Source organism: Colobus angolensis, unplaced genomic scaffold, assembly GCF_000951035.1.
Source record: "Colobus angolensis palliatus isolate OR3802 unplaced genomic scaffold, Cang.pa_1.0 Scaffold31, whole genome shotgun sequence".
Taxonomy (NCBI): Eukaryota; Metazoa; Chordata; class Mammalia; order Primates; family Cercopithecidae; genus Colobus; species Colobus angolensis.
Genome location: NW_012116377.1, coordinates 9,128,062 through 9,140,420, shown reverse-complemented (window position 1 = coordinate 9,140,420; position 12,359 = coordinate 9,128,062). Strand labels below are relative to the sequence as shown.

The window sequence follows — 12,359 nt, the reverse complement described above, 5'->3', positions numbered from 1 at the left end:
AGGGCAAGCTGAACTCCTCCCTCTCCACCAAAGAACCATGTCCCTCGGGCAGGCTGGACTCCTCCCTCTCCATCACCTATCTCCATTTCCTCCTCTCTCGGAGTTCAACAGCCTGCCTCAAAGAAGGGGACAGCCCTGTCTGCTGTGGACTGGACCCTCCCCTTGTGCCTTCCCTGGGGCCTTGCTCCATTGTTGTCCCTACCCTTCCCAGCATAAAGATTCTCTTCCTCTAGGCTCATTCCTCTCCTTTTTTTCTATAATCTTCAAAGGTCTCTTTCTTTCTGAACACCACATAGCTTGATCCTGCTGCCTCCTCTTGACTCCTTATCTACACTTCTGGATGTGGGGAATTAGAATTCCCCAGGCTTTCTCTTCTCACCGCTCCTTCCTTGCCATCTGAACCTTCCAATCTTCCTATTCACTATTTATGATATGATTTTAAAGCTCATTCATTAATGGACACTATGCTTAGGAAGCGGAACCAAGTTTCTCAGGAGTGTCAGACAGGAAAAAAAAAAAAAGCAGAAACTTGGTTCTGTTTCCTAAGCATAGTGTCCTTTAGTGAATGCGCTTTGAAATCATATAGTAAATAGTGAATAGGAAGTTTGGAAAGTAGAGGAAAGAAAAAGTGACTATCTTCCAGCCATCTAAAAACCTCCCCAGCCATGATCCTGAATCTCATGTCTCCAAGGCCAGCCCTGGCTCCAGTTTGGGAGGGACAGTGTCAGCAAGCCCTCCAAGCCACCCTTTGCCAGTCAGAGCTGTGGTTCCTTGTAGTTCCAAGACTCTACTTGTAAAATGCCCAAGGAAGGTCAGGAAAAAACCAACAGCTATGGTAAAACAAGCAGACAAACAAACTGCCAGAGTGAAAATGCTTGGGGTGAGGTCAAGGATAGAGGGGAAGGTTGAGAGTGTTGGAGTACCGCCCAGCTTTTGGGAAACCTTCTATTTAATTTTTTCGCTTCCTTTTCCTCGTGTGGAAGGCAGTGGAGAGATGGGGACCATTTCCAAGGCAGATAAGACAAGGGTGGTTGTCACTTCAAAGAACCAGGGCTAGTGGTATGAAATGTCCAACTTTGAGTTAATCTGTGTGAATCTTCCCTGAGTTGGGGTGCTGGGCAGTGGTGGTGGTGCAGAAACACTTTTTCATCAGGGCTGGATCTCACAGTGGCCTTGATATTGTGTAATCCTTTTCTCTCTGCAGCCTCCTTACTTCCTCCTCAAGGGTATTCTGGATTGATTTTTTGTCAAGCGTCCCCTCTATCTGTGTGCCTTCTGGACTCCTTAACCAGAAGGAAACCTTGTTCATGAACTCACACTTGGGCGGGATCCCTGGGAGACTCTGCCCTCTGTGTAAGAGATCCTTGTTTTCCAGTATTGGTGAGGTTCACACCTCTCCACTCTCTTTCATTAGATCCCTTTGTGGTCCTACTCTGGGGTCTATCTGGTGGCCACCTGAGATGTGGCGTGAGGAGTCTGTGATCATGACACAGTGATTTTCTTTGTGTAATGGCCAGTGCCCTGTAAGGTCATAGTTACCTTTAACTTTTTTCCTATCTAATGCCCCTGAGAAACTTGGTTCTACTTCCTAAGCATAGTGTCCATTAATGAATACATTTTGAAATCATATAATAAATAGTGAATAGGGTATTTGGAAAGTAGAGGAAAGAAAAAGCAACGATCCAAAATCCTGGCCTTCTAATAGCAACACCAATTGTCATTTTGGTATACTCCTTCCAGTTATTTTAAATGTGATGTTTAGAAAACACTTGTAATCTTAGTATGTACATATGCATTTGCAGTGATTAAGACTTTGAGCATTCTGATTTCTGATAAGATTCATGTGCTCCTCTAGCAGGAGTGACAGGTGGCACCTCAGGCAGACAGGCAAGGGTGGTTTTTTGGCTTTGTAGAAAATACTTAATGTTTTTTCTATGAATCTAAGAATCTCCCAGTAATGCTATCCTGGGATGGATGCTTTGAGGTCTGCTTACCATAGTAGTCAGCTAATCACAAGCACTCCCACCTCACAGAGGTCTATAAAGAGAATTAAATTAGAGGTTAAATTTCCAAAGAACATAGCACTTTCCACCAGCTTGTTTTCTCAGTAAGAACAGTTATCACTACTTTCATTATCATCTCACATTTGTAGAGAGCTTTACTTTTCCAAGAACATCCCCATGTGCCAACTTATCAGTTCTTGCAACAACCCTGTAATGTGCACAGTACTGTTTTCATCTGCCTTCTACAGATGAGGCACCAGGGAAGCCAAAAGACTTGCCCACAGTCATACATGCTACCTGCATCTCGACCCCCTGGCCTTGTCCTGAACAGTGACCAGATTTCTCTGGATCCCCTATTTCTGTCTGATCACCCAGCACTCAGACAGATTTCTTTTTCCTCTGTGGCTTTCCTTTCTGACTGGTTTTCTTAAATACTCTTCCCTTCCTCCTCCTTGCAGGGGGTCGTGATAAGCGAGGCGGACCCATCCTGACCTTCCCTGCTCGCAGCAATCATGACAGAATAAGACAGGAAGACCTGCGGAAACTAGTGACGTATTTGGCCAGCGTGCCAAGGTAAGGGGAAGGGGAATGGCCTGCAGGGGAACGGGAGGGAAGCTGGGCTGATGCCAGTTTTGGAAGGAGCCTCCATCTCTGCCAGGGACCCTAGTGGTTTCTGCCCTTCCAGTGGATTCTAACTGTTCCTGGAACACCATTGTCCATTGTCTGCCTCATTCCCATTGTTACTGCTGGGATTCATGTGAATGGGGTGGGAGCTGAAAGTGGCAACTCTGGACCTCAATTCTGTATCACTCAGCTAGAGGAGACACTCAACTTGATTTAGGTCATGCATTTTCAGTGGGAGTGATACTGCCTCCTAAGAGAGTGAAAATTGGTTGTTGGGGATAGCAAAATATTTTGTTCCATGTATTAAACACAGATATATATACTCTACCAATGTACAGTATATGTGTGGTATTAAATTTTCACTGGGTAGGGTGATTAGGGAAAAAAGATCTAAAAAGGCTTCTTCAGGTCCTAGGATGATAATTTTAAAAAGTGTGAGAAACACTGGTCTAGGTAACACTGGCCATGAGGTGGGTGTGGGAGACATGCCAAGGACATAGTTTATGTATTTTGAGAAGGGAGAGACAAGACCTTCACTTGGTCAGAGAACCACAAGATGTGAGAGTTGGGAGAGCCCTGAGGAGCAATCTAGGCAGATACGTGTCATGTCCTGCTTAGGGAAAGGGGCTGGCAGAGGATGTGTGTGGCTCACAAGGCTCAGTGGGAGAGCTTGGTCTAGAACTCAACCCTCCTGAGGTCAGCCCCTGTGCTCTCTCGCCATCTTTGTTCTTGAGCAGCGACAGCGCTGCTGTCTGTCTCTTAGTGGGGCCAAAACCTGTGAACTGTTTGTTGTGGCAAATAAGAAATGGTTCCTTGGGCTTTCAAAACCTTCATCTTGTCTCTGTGCATTTTATAGAAGAATTAGTGAATTACAGGGAGGAGCTATAGATCCAGCTTTGCCTTTGCTGGAAGACCTGGGATAATTTTTGAATGTGTTATTAAGTTCTTGAAGCAGATGTCGAGTGAGGCAAGTACTGCATCTCAGAGAGCTAAAGAAGAGACGAATGTAAAGGGATGCTTGGGAGGTGATGGGCAGGTAGTAAAGAGGATTTTAAGAGCAGGCATCCCCTACTTGGAAGGATGTTGAATGGAATGGTGAGCCCTGAAGAACTTTAGACAGAAGATTGTGAACAAATAGATGCTGAATAGTGTCTGTTTTTTTTTTTTTTTTTCTTTATGATATCCACTGGGAACAGAAAAAAGATAAAAGGTCTTAAGTTCCAGTGAAAGGGATTTGGGTCATATCTGAAGAAGATCTTATAAACTTTGAGTGCATGAGACAATGAATGTAAGGATGAAAGATTTTTTTTCTGGGGGTCATTGTAAAGAAGAAATACTCTTATCTGTCTCAGAAGCAAGGAGGTAGACTAAATAACTCATGATTGATATAGGTAATTTAGCAATTTAGCTAAGCAGTTTTTTAAAGCACTTTTCCTAAATATGTGACTAACAGGCATAAAACCAGGAATTTTCTGAAGCAATTTACAATAGAAGTTTTCACAGGCACCCGTGATGAACTCTCAGTTCTTTTAAAGACAGAAGAAATTGGGATCCCAGAAGATATAAAGGGTACATTTTTCTTTCCTGCATGTTCATCACATAGCTGCAACTAATTCATGCTCATCTTTTCTTTAGAATAAAGAGGGAGAGAGTTGGAAGAATACTTTTCTTTATTCTGACTTGTTAAGGAAACAGTGGGACAAAACAGACTGGAAGTAATTTAAAAAGAAAAGATTTCCTCTGGGGTGAAGGGGAACAAAACCCAAGAGGGGCTGAGAGGAAGGCCATGAAAAAGGTGGAATAATACATTATCACTGAAGGAACACACAAGATGCAAGCTCTCTGCCTCTCAGAGGGTGGTCACATCACTGCAGTCTGCGCTCCTGAGAATCGGAAGGCTCTTCACAGGGCAGGCAAGAGTCCTATTGCCAGCGGGAAAAACTGTTCTGTGATGCCTGCTGCTCTGCCTCCTGAGGGACTGGCATTCATGAAGAGTGTAAGCGCCCGGCAGGCCACAGAGTTCGCCTAGTCATGCCCGCCAGTCACTTCCTAATTCTGTTGGCCACATGTCACACATAATGGCTGTTGGATGGAACAGGATTGTTCTAAAGACAGTGAAGTTTGGGGTAAACTTCACTAACTTAGCAGGTCAGATTATATTTGCCACTTTCTTCTGTGCAGCCATGGTTTTGGAAGAGAAAGGGAACAATGAAAATTACCTGTTAGACTCAGTGGATGATACTGGTGAGAAGAAATTATTTATTTGGGTCAGATTCAGGATGCTAAAAAGACAGGCTCTTGTTAGAAGTGGATTGTTACATGCTGGTGTGATCAAGCCTGTAGGTGACATTTGATCATTTGATGCTTTTTTTTTTTTTTTTTAAGATTTGAGTCTCACTCTATCACCCAGGCTGGAGTACAGTGGTGCAATCTTGGCTTACTGCAACCTCTGCCTCCCAGGTTTAAGTGATTCTAGTGCCTTGGCCTGCCAAATATCTGGGATTACAGGTGCCCGCCACCATAACTGGCTAATTTTTGTATTTTTAGTAGAGACGAGGTTTCACCGTGTTGGCCAGGCTGGTCTTGAACTCCTGACCTCAAGTGATCCACCCACCTCAGCCTCCCAAAGTGCTGGGATTACAGGCATGAGCTACCACTCCCAACGAACATTTGCTACTTGTTTACTCATGCATTTATTCATTATGTAGTCAACAAGTACTTAGAGCTTCTCTATGCCAGGTAGATTGAGGATTTGTGGTGAGCAGGAACACACATTTTGAGAAATTTAGGGAAAACCTGGGTATTTCCCTACCCAGTGCCAAACCAGTAATAGTAAAAGGCAGCCCAAGATGGGAGTGCATTGGTAGCATAGGAGATGAACCAGCCAACAGAAGACAAACAAATAAGAGCAAGTGAGTGGTGAAAGAGGGTCCTGGAATTTAAGGAACCAGCAAACTTAATGACCATTTAGGGGACCATTTTAGAATAGATGATTAAGCAGATAGTGTTGATAATTTAGAAATGAATAGGAAGAAACAGTCCCACTCTCCTCTCTGTAGGCCAGGCCATATCTGAACCACTGCATTCAACTCTGTAACATTCATCTGGACAGCTTCATTTTAAGAACTACATAGATCAGTTAGAGTACTGTCAAGGAAGCAGCACATTAAGGCACCCACAATCCATGTCTCCACAGTTGAAGGAATGAGGGATATTTGCTGGCAGGCATGAAGATGAAGAAAAAAAAAAACAAAACAAAACGCAATTCCTAACTTCAGGAGAGCTGCCCCAGAAGTGAGGGAACAGGCATGGCCTCTGTTGCATTAATGGGTAGACATTAGAATCAGGGGAAAGAACCTGCCCACATGGAAGCTGTCTAGCAACAATGCTGCTGCCTCTGGAGAAAGTGAACTTCCTGTCGCTGAAGACCAGATGACCCTCTGTTGGGGATGCTGTAGAAAAAGTTCCTCTACTGGGTTGGAGGTGGGCTTAGATGACTTTTAAGAATCTTTCCTGCCCTGAATTCTAGGTTTCTGTGATATTGGAAACAACAATACATCATAAAATCCAGGGCCTCAGAACAGAGTCTTACCACCCCCACCAATATGCATCCAAGTACTCTCAGACTTCCTAAGTAAATTAAGGTCTGGGATTTCGCTTAACATTTTGTCTATACCATAAATCCTAAGAGAACTTCTTTTTAGTCCCCTCGGACTCTGGGTGGAAATTTTGGGGCATTACCCAGGACCAAGGATCCTGTTGGGGTGTAACAGCTTGGATTAGTCTTGACTTATTCATTCAGCATCCATCTTGGCCTGAGATGAGTCCCTTCATTTTAACTTGTCTGTCTTGCTCCTGATGAGTTTGGACATCTATCTCCTAGGTCACTCAGGTTTTCCATCATCTTATTCTGAGGAGTCATAAGTAACAGGGTGGGAAGAAACCTTAAAAGTCTTCTAATTCAACTTTTCAATACCTCCATCCACTCAGTTCGACAAATACTTACTGAGTGTCTACTATGAGACAAGTTCTGGATGATTCCTATCATCATGAGTTCTCATGTTATCTTTACTGTCATCCACCTACATTTATCTATCATTTTTTTGTCCTGGTCTGCTATCTGCTTACAGTTACTTGTACGTGAAAGGAGTGGAAAGAAAATACTCAGATATAATCAGCTGATGAATGTCCCTAGAAATTGAGAGACAGGATAGAGACGGGATAGAAAATCCAGCCTGAATTATAAATCATGCTGTTATGAAGACACATGTATGTGTCTTTATATGTTGGATGTTTACTGCGGCACTATTCACAACAGCAAAGACTTGGAACCAACCCATATGTCCATCAGTGATAGACTGGATTAAGAAAATGTGGCACATATACACCATGGAATGCTATGCAGCCATAAAAAAGGATGAGTTCATGTCCTTTGTAGGTACATGGATGAAGCCAGAAACCATCATTCTGAGCAAACTATTGCAAGGACAGAAAACCAAACACCGCATGTTCTTACTCATAGCTGGGAATTGAACAATGGGAACACTTGGACACAGAGTGGGGAACATCACACGCTGGGGCCTGTCATGGGGTAGGGGGAGCGGGGAGGGATAGCATTAGGAGATATACCTAATGTAAACGATGAGTTAATGGGTGCAGCACACCAACATGGCACATGTATACATATGTAGCAAACCTGCACGTTGTGCATGTGTACCCTAGAACTTAAAGTATAATAATAAAAAAAAAAGAAAACAAAACAAAAGGAAAATCCAGTCTGAGAGTAAACAACTGTCCAGGCCTAGCCCACAGTGTGGATAATCTACCCACTGTGATTATTGGGAGTTGACGAAATGCTTGAAATAGGAATTTCTAAGTACTACATCTCGTAAGGAAATCCTGGGTTACTTTTATTGCATTGAATTCCTCTTCATCATCACTGTTAGCCGGCTTTGTCATGACTTTCTGTGACTCCTAAGGGCACCAGTTGATGTATCTGACACTTAATCTGCTCTTAGCAGTGCCACTGAGATACTGAGTGTTCTGCCAAGAAATGCGGTTATTATATTGGTGCGGAAAGATGACAAGAAATTAGGATGAGTTATTCTGCATTGTCAATCAAATCAAGGTGCCTTTACTTGTGGCTTATTATTTGATAACATTTGCTCTTGTTCTACAGATTTCAGCAAAAGATAAGCTGGGCTTATGGCTTGCACTGTCTTTGTGCAGCATCACCAGAAAATAGGCATAAGCAGAGAGAACCAGGAAGACAGTTGAAAGAAGAGGGGTAAAAACTGCAAGGGTTTCCTCTCTCTATTTTCTGCATGAGAGAGTCTGAACTATCCAAACTACTGTCATCAAACATGTTCCGTTGGAAGGGCCTGTTGAGATGTGTTGTTGGCACCTTGCTCTTTATCTGGGATCATCAATAAAAGGAGGATGTGGGGAGGAAAGGGAGGGATCGGGTGATGGAAGGGCCAGATAATAGGACCAGTGAGAACATTTAGGTCACATTGTTTACATTTCCCTAAAACTTACACCTTTTAAAGATCATTGTTAATTTCTTTATCTATTTTAAATTTAAACCCTATGTATAAACAGTTTGTAATTTCTATGTATAAACAAGATACTTTTTACACACATTTCCAGCAATACCAGTTAGGTGTCCCTATTGTTGGCTGTGTGTAACCCCAGCCCTGAAGAGCAAATAGCTTTCTACCATAAAGCCACAGTAGTAACTGCAATTGTTAGTAATAACCTTCCTTAGAGTCATATCAGCTTTTGCAGCAAAGGATGAAGAGGCATCTTAGTCTAGATGGAAGATGCTGAGTTTTGGATCCCAGCTTTACCTTTCTGCAGCCAGGAAACATATGCCCCCTCAACCTGGGTAATTTGGGAAGACTTTAATGAAGAGACAGTTTGTAAGGCTGTGGGCAGGGAACAGGGAAACCAGCAAGGTTTGGATCCCTCAGGCATTGCAGGCCTGGAAACAGCATGGAGGGGAAACATGACCACTTCTAAGAGAGAGGAGAGGTTTGTGAGAGGCTGCCTGACAGGAACTGTGGCCTTCAGTGGAAGATGCCACCAACTCATGGTGACTCCATGACAGGGAGCGGGGGAATTGGTACCTTGACCCCACTCTCTTCCCATTGTCTCACCTCCTGTCATCGTTGGCTGAATGTACTGAGAAGCCAGATGACAGGGGAGCCCATTGGTGTAGTCCATGTAGGTCAGCTTCCCAGGGCACTGGGGAGTGGAGAGAAGATACAGAATGGATTCAAGGTGCAAATGGAAGATATTTGGCATAGAGGGAGACTTTGAGCATGCTATTCACCATTTCTGAGTTTAATATTCTAATTTTTATTTTGGGAAAACAATGTCTATCTCATAAGGGTGTTGTGAGGAATTATCTAGCAGTCTCTCTCTAGCACCCAGATGCTCGTAATTGTTAGTCTTTCCCCTAAAGGAGGTCAGTAATAGTAATAATGATAATAATGGCAACAAAAAATATATGAACATACATAGATAGCAATGTTTGCTACATATGAGGGACTAGATGTAATGTATATAAAGGTTATGAAGCACAATAATAAAGTGAGCACTTGAGAGCCTACCCTCCAATTTGAGAAGCAGAACATCACCTCTATCCTCAATGCTACCTAGGGCTCCTCCCCATTCTGACTCCCCTACTTCCCCCCAAAATAACACTATCCTGGGTTTTATGTTTATCCTTCTTTTGCTTTTTGAGAGGTAGAGTTCAGCACATATTTTCATAAACAATATATTATTTAGCTTTCTTGTTTTTGAGCTGTATAAGAATGGTATTGTACATTATGTAGTTTTCCGTGACTAGCATTTTTGAACTATTGTGATATGCAACAACATGGATGAATCTTTAAACACAATTTAGAGTGAAAAAGAACCTAAGGTTTTGACTCTGAGAACTCCAAACCAAATTATTAATAGATTAATGCAATGCTAAAGTGTCTCTTGAGAAGTTTCTCTTAGTTAACTGAAATAAGGAAAATTAATAATAATTACTTTTCTCAGTACTTTAGAATAAATATCATAATTTATATCAATATCGAAGAAAAAGTAAAATTCTTTTCAATTTATTCATTATTGGTATTAAGTTAGATAAGTATATACAGTCCTTACATAGTGCCAGGCACACAGTAGATTCCACAAACATTAGTTTGCATCTCTTTCTATCGTCTGGGGAAGTCTGGCATGTGCACAGTTGTAGGGTAGCACCCTGAGTTAAGTGACGAAATAGAGGGTTGAACCCAGTGCTCTGGCCTCCCAGTATGTGGAACATATAGCATCACTGTTGACTGGGGGTGGGGAGACTTCAAAAGGGACGTGAGCAGGATTCAGAAGCCCTGAGAGAATTTTGCTAAAAGCACAGAGGGATAGGAGTGGGCCAGGCAGAGGGAAGGGCTCAGAGGAACGCTGGGGGTGGGCAAAGGAAGTGAAAGGGTGTCAGGTTAAGTTCCGGAAACTCAAGATGTAGAAACACATAGTCTTTTGGGAGAATGGCAGAAGATAGGGCAGAGAGGCATATAGAATTCCATGGGTCCAGTTCAAAAAGTTTTACTAATAGGCAATAAAAAAGCCATTGAAGAGCTTTTCAGCAGGAGAATGACAATTAAAATTGCATTTTAGAAGATTCACTCTGGCAACTGAGTGGAAGATGGAATGGAAGAGAAGGCTAGGAAATGGGGAAACAGTTGCAATAATGTGGGTTAAAGATAGTAATAATAACAACTAGCATTTATTAATCAATTCTAGGCATTGTCATAAGTATTTTACATGCGTTAACTTAATTCTCACAACACTGAGATGGAAATTATCATTATTCCCTTTAACATATGAGGAAACTGAGACTCAGAGAGATGAAGTACTTGCCTACTGGCACACAGCCAGTATGATCTGGAGCCAGATGGTCTAGCATCAGAGCCTAAGCTTTTATCCAGTGAAGAGATGAGGAGGCCAAAGTGAAGGAAGTGGCAGTGGTGGCAGAGTGAGAGGACGATTTGGGGAGAGTAAGAAGGTGAACTCTGAAGGATGGGCTAAGACTGGATTTGGAACAGAGGGGCAATGAAAGAGGGCGGTAGGAAAGGGATCTAACAATGGTGGGCAGGGACCACTATGCTTCAAACTTGCTTTCCTGAAGCTTCTCTTGGGAACCTAAGTGTGAAGGTTGCTGCAGGTGAGAAATACAGGTAGCAATTGCCTCAGTCTTGGGCTTCTGCTGGCCAAGGCAACCATGGTGGCTGTGGATTTGCAGGACAACGGGGGTGGTGAGGGTGGTGGGCAGGCGGTCTTTCACAGTTCTTCCCCTAGGTGTTTGTGTTCAGTTTTAGATGAGTTAACTGTCATTTATGCTCATCTGTGGGTGATAGTCAACCATGATTTAGTTACCAAATTATACCAAGAGATGTAGGGAGAAAACAAAAGCACTTAAGACCATAGGAACTATTTAAAGAGATTAATAAAAGACTATCAGTAGCAGGGACCCCGAACTTAATGCCTACATTGGTGGGGTAGTCTCTATCATATTCTAGCGATGATCATCTTGTTCATTTTCCTTGAGTCTGAGATGTTTCCTTCACCCACCTGCCTGTCTGTTTCTATATTGGCATTGCTGTGTTGTCAGAAGTACAATTCTGGAATTAGTGCTCAGTTAATGCACATTCTGAGGCTCGTTCATTTCCATGGCCATGCCACCATTGTAGGACTTGGCAGGTCTGTGGGGCCTGCACAGTCCATGTGGGGCTAAGGGGCTACGGGGGCTCAGGGACAGGTTGTTGGGAATGGGGAAGAGCTGGCTATCATGCTTCAAATGCAGAGAGACACATTTGTGATTCCCTGGAGAACAATAACTGGAGCAATCAGAGGCGGAAACCACTTGGTCATGAAGTAACTATGAGAAGCAGCCCTGGTTATTCCAGGAACCAGTAAGTGCCTTAGCGATAAATCAAGGACCCACCCAGCACTGGACAAAAGAATTCCTAGTAAGTGAGGGTGGTGAGTCTCCTTCACATGCATATTCCATGTGTACTCTCAGAAGGGACTTTGGGCATCAGCATTGTCTTGGTGGGAGTGGAACGATAACAGAGAAAGAATGGGCTCCAGGGAAAATGCTGACACCTGGAAATTATGCAGGGTATTCCAGCCTAGGAAGAATAAACCCCAGAATCCCCCTTTCTGGGAGGTGAAATGTGCATGCTTGCTAAAAATTTTCTTACCTATAAAACAGGCATAAAGATATTACCAAACACAATGGTAGTGAGGATTCGATGAGATAAGACGTGTGAAGTACCTAGCCCATTATTTAGCTCACAGAAGGGGCTGACAACCAGTGGCAGTTGCTCTTCCTTCCCTTGCTTGAAAGTAGGGACCTTGTTTTGTCACTTGTCCTTTATTGTCCCTAGCACTGCGTTTTCAAAGTTAGGGTTACGGTTATGCTTAAGTTTAGGATTAGAACCAATAGTGATAGCAGTTACAGCCATAGGTTCTATATACATAATGAGTGAATATATGTGCCTAACAGTGTGACAAAGTTTTGGCCTGTATTTTTAAATTAGAAGGATATTTCTTTTACTGGAGAAAATAAGTGCAGAAAAAATATTTTTTTTTTTTTTTTTTTGGAGATGGAGTCTCGCTCTGTCGCCCAGGCTGGAGTGCTGTGGCCGGATCTCAGCTCACTGCAAGCTCCGCCTCCCGGGT

At 43.0% G+C, this 12,359-nt stretch overlaps 1 protein-coding gene across 4 annotated transcripts in view; it reads left to right on the top strand.

The window, feature by feature from the left end:
* Nucleotides 1-12,359, top strand: part of KALRN (kalirin, RhoGEF kinase) — a 643,785-nt gene that overhangs the window by 140,209 nt on the left and 491,217 nt on the right. For all 4 annotated transcript variants that reach the window (XM_011950775.1, XM_011950777.1, XM_011950776.1 and 1 more), the window contains exon 3: nucleotides 2,462-2,576. In XM_011950775.1, the coding sequence (XP_011806165.1) occupies nucleotides 2,462-2,576 (115 nt within the window). The remainder of the gene's footprint in view (nucleotides 1-2,461; nucleotides 2,577-12,359) is intronic.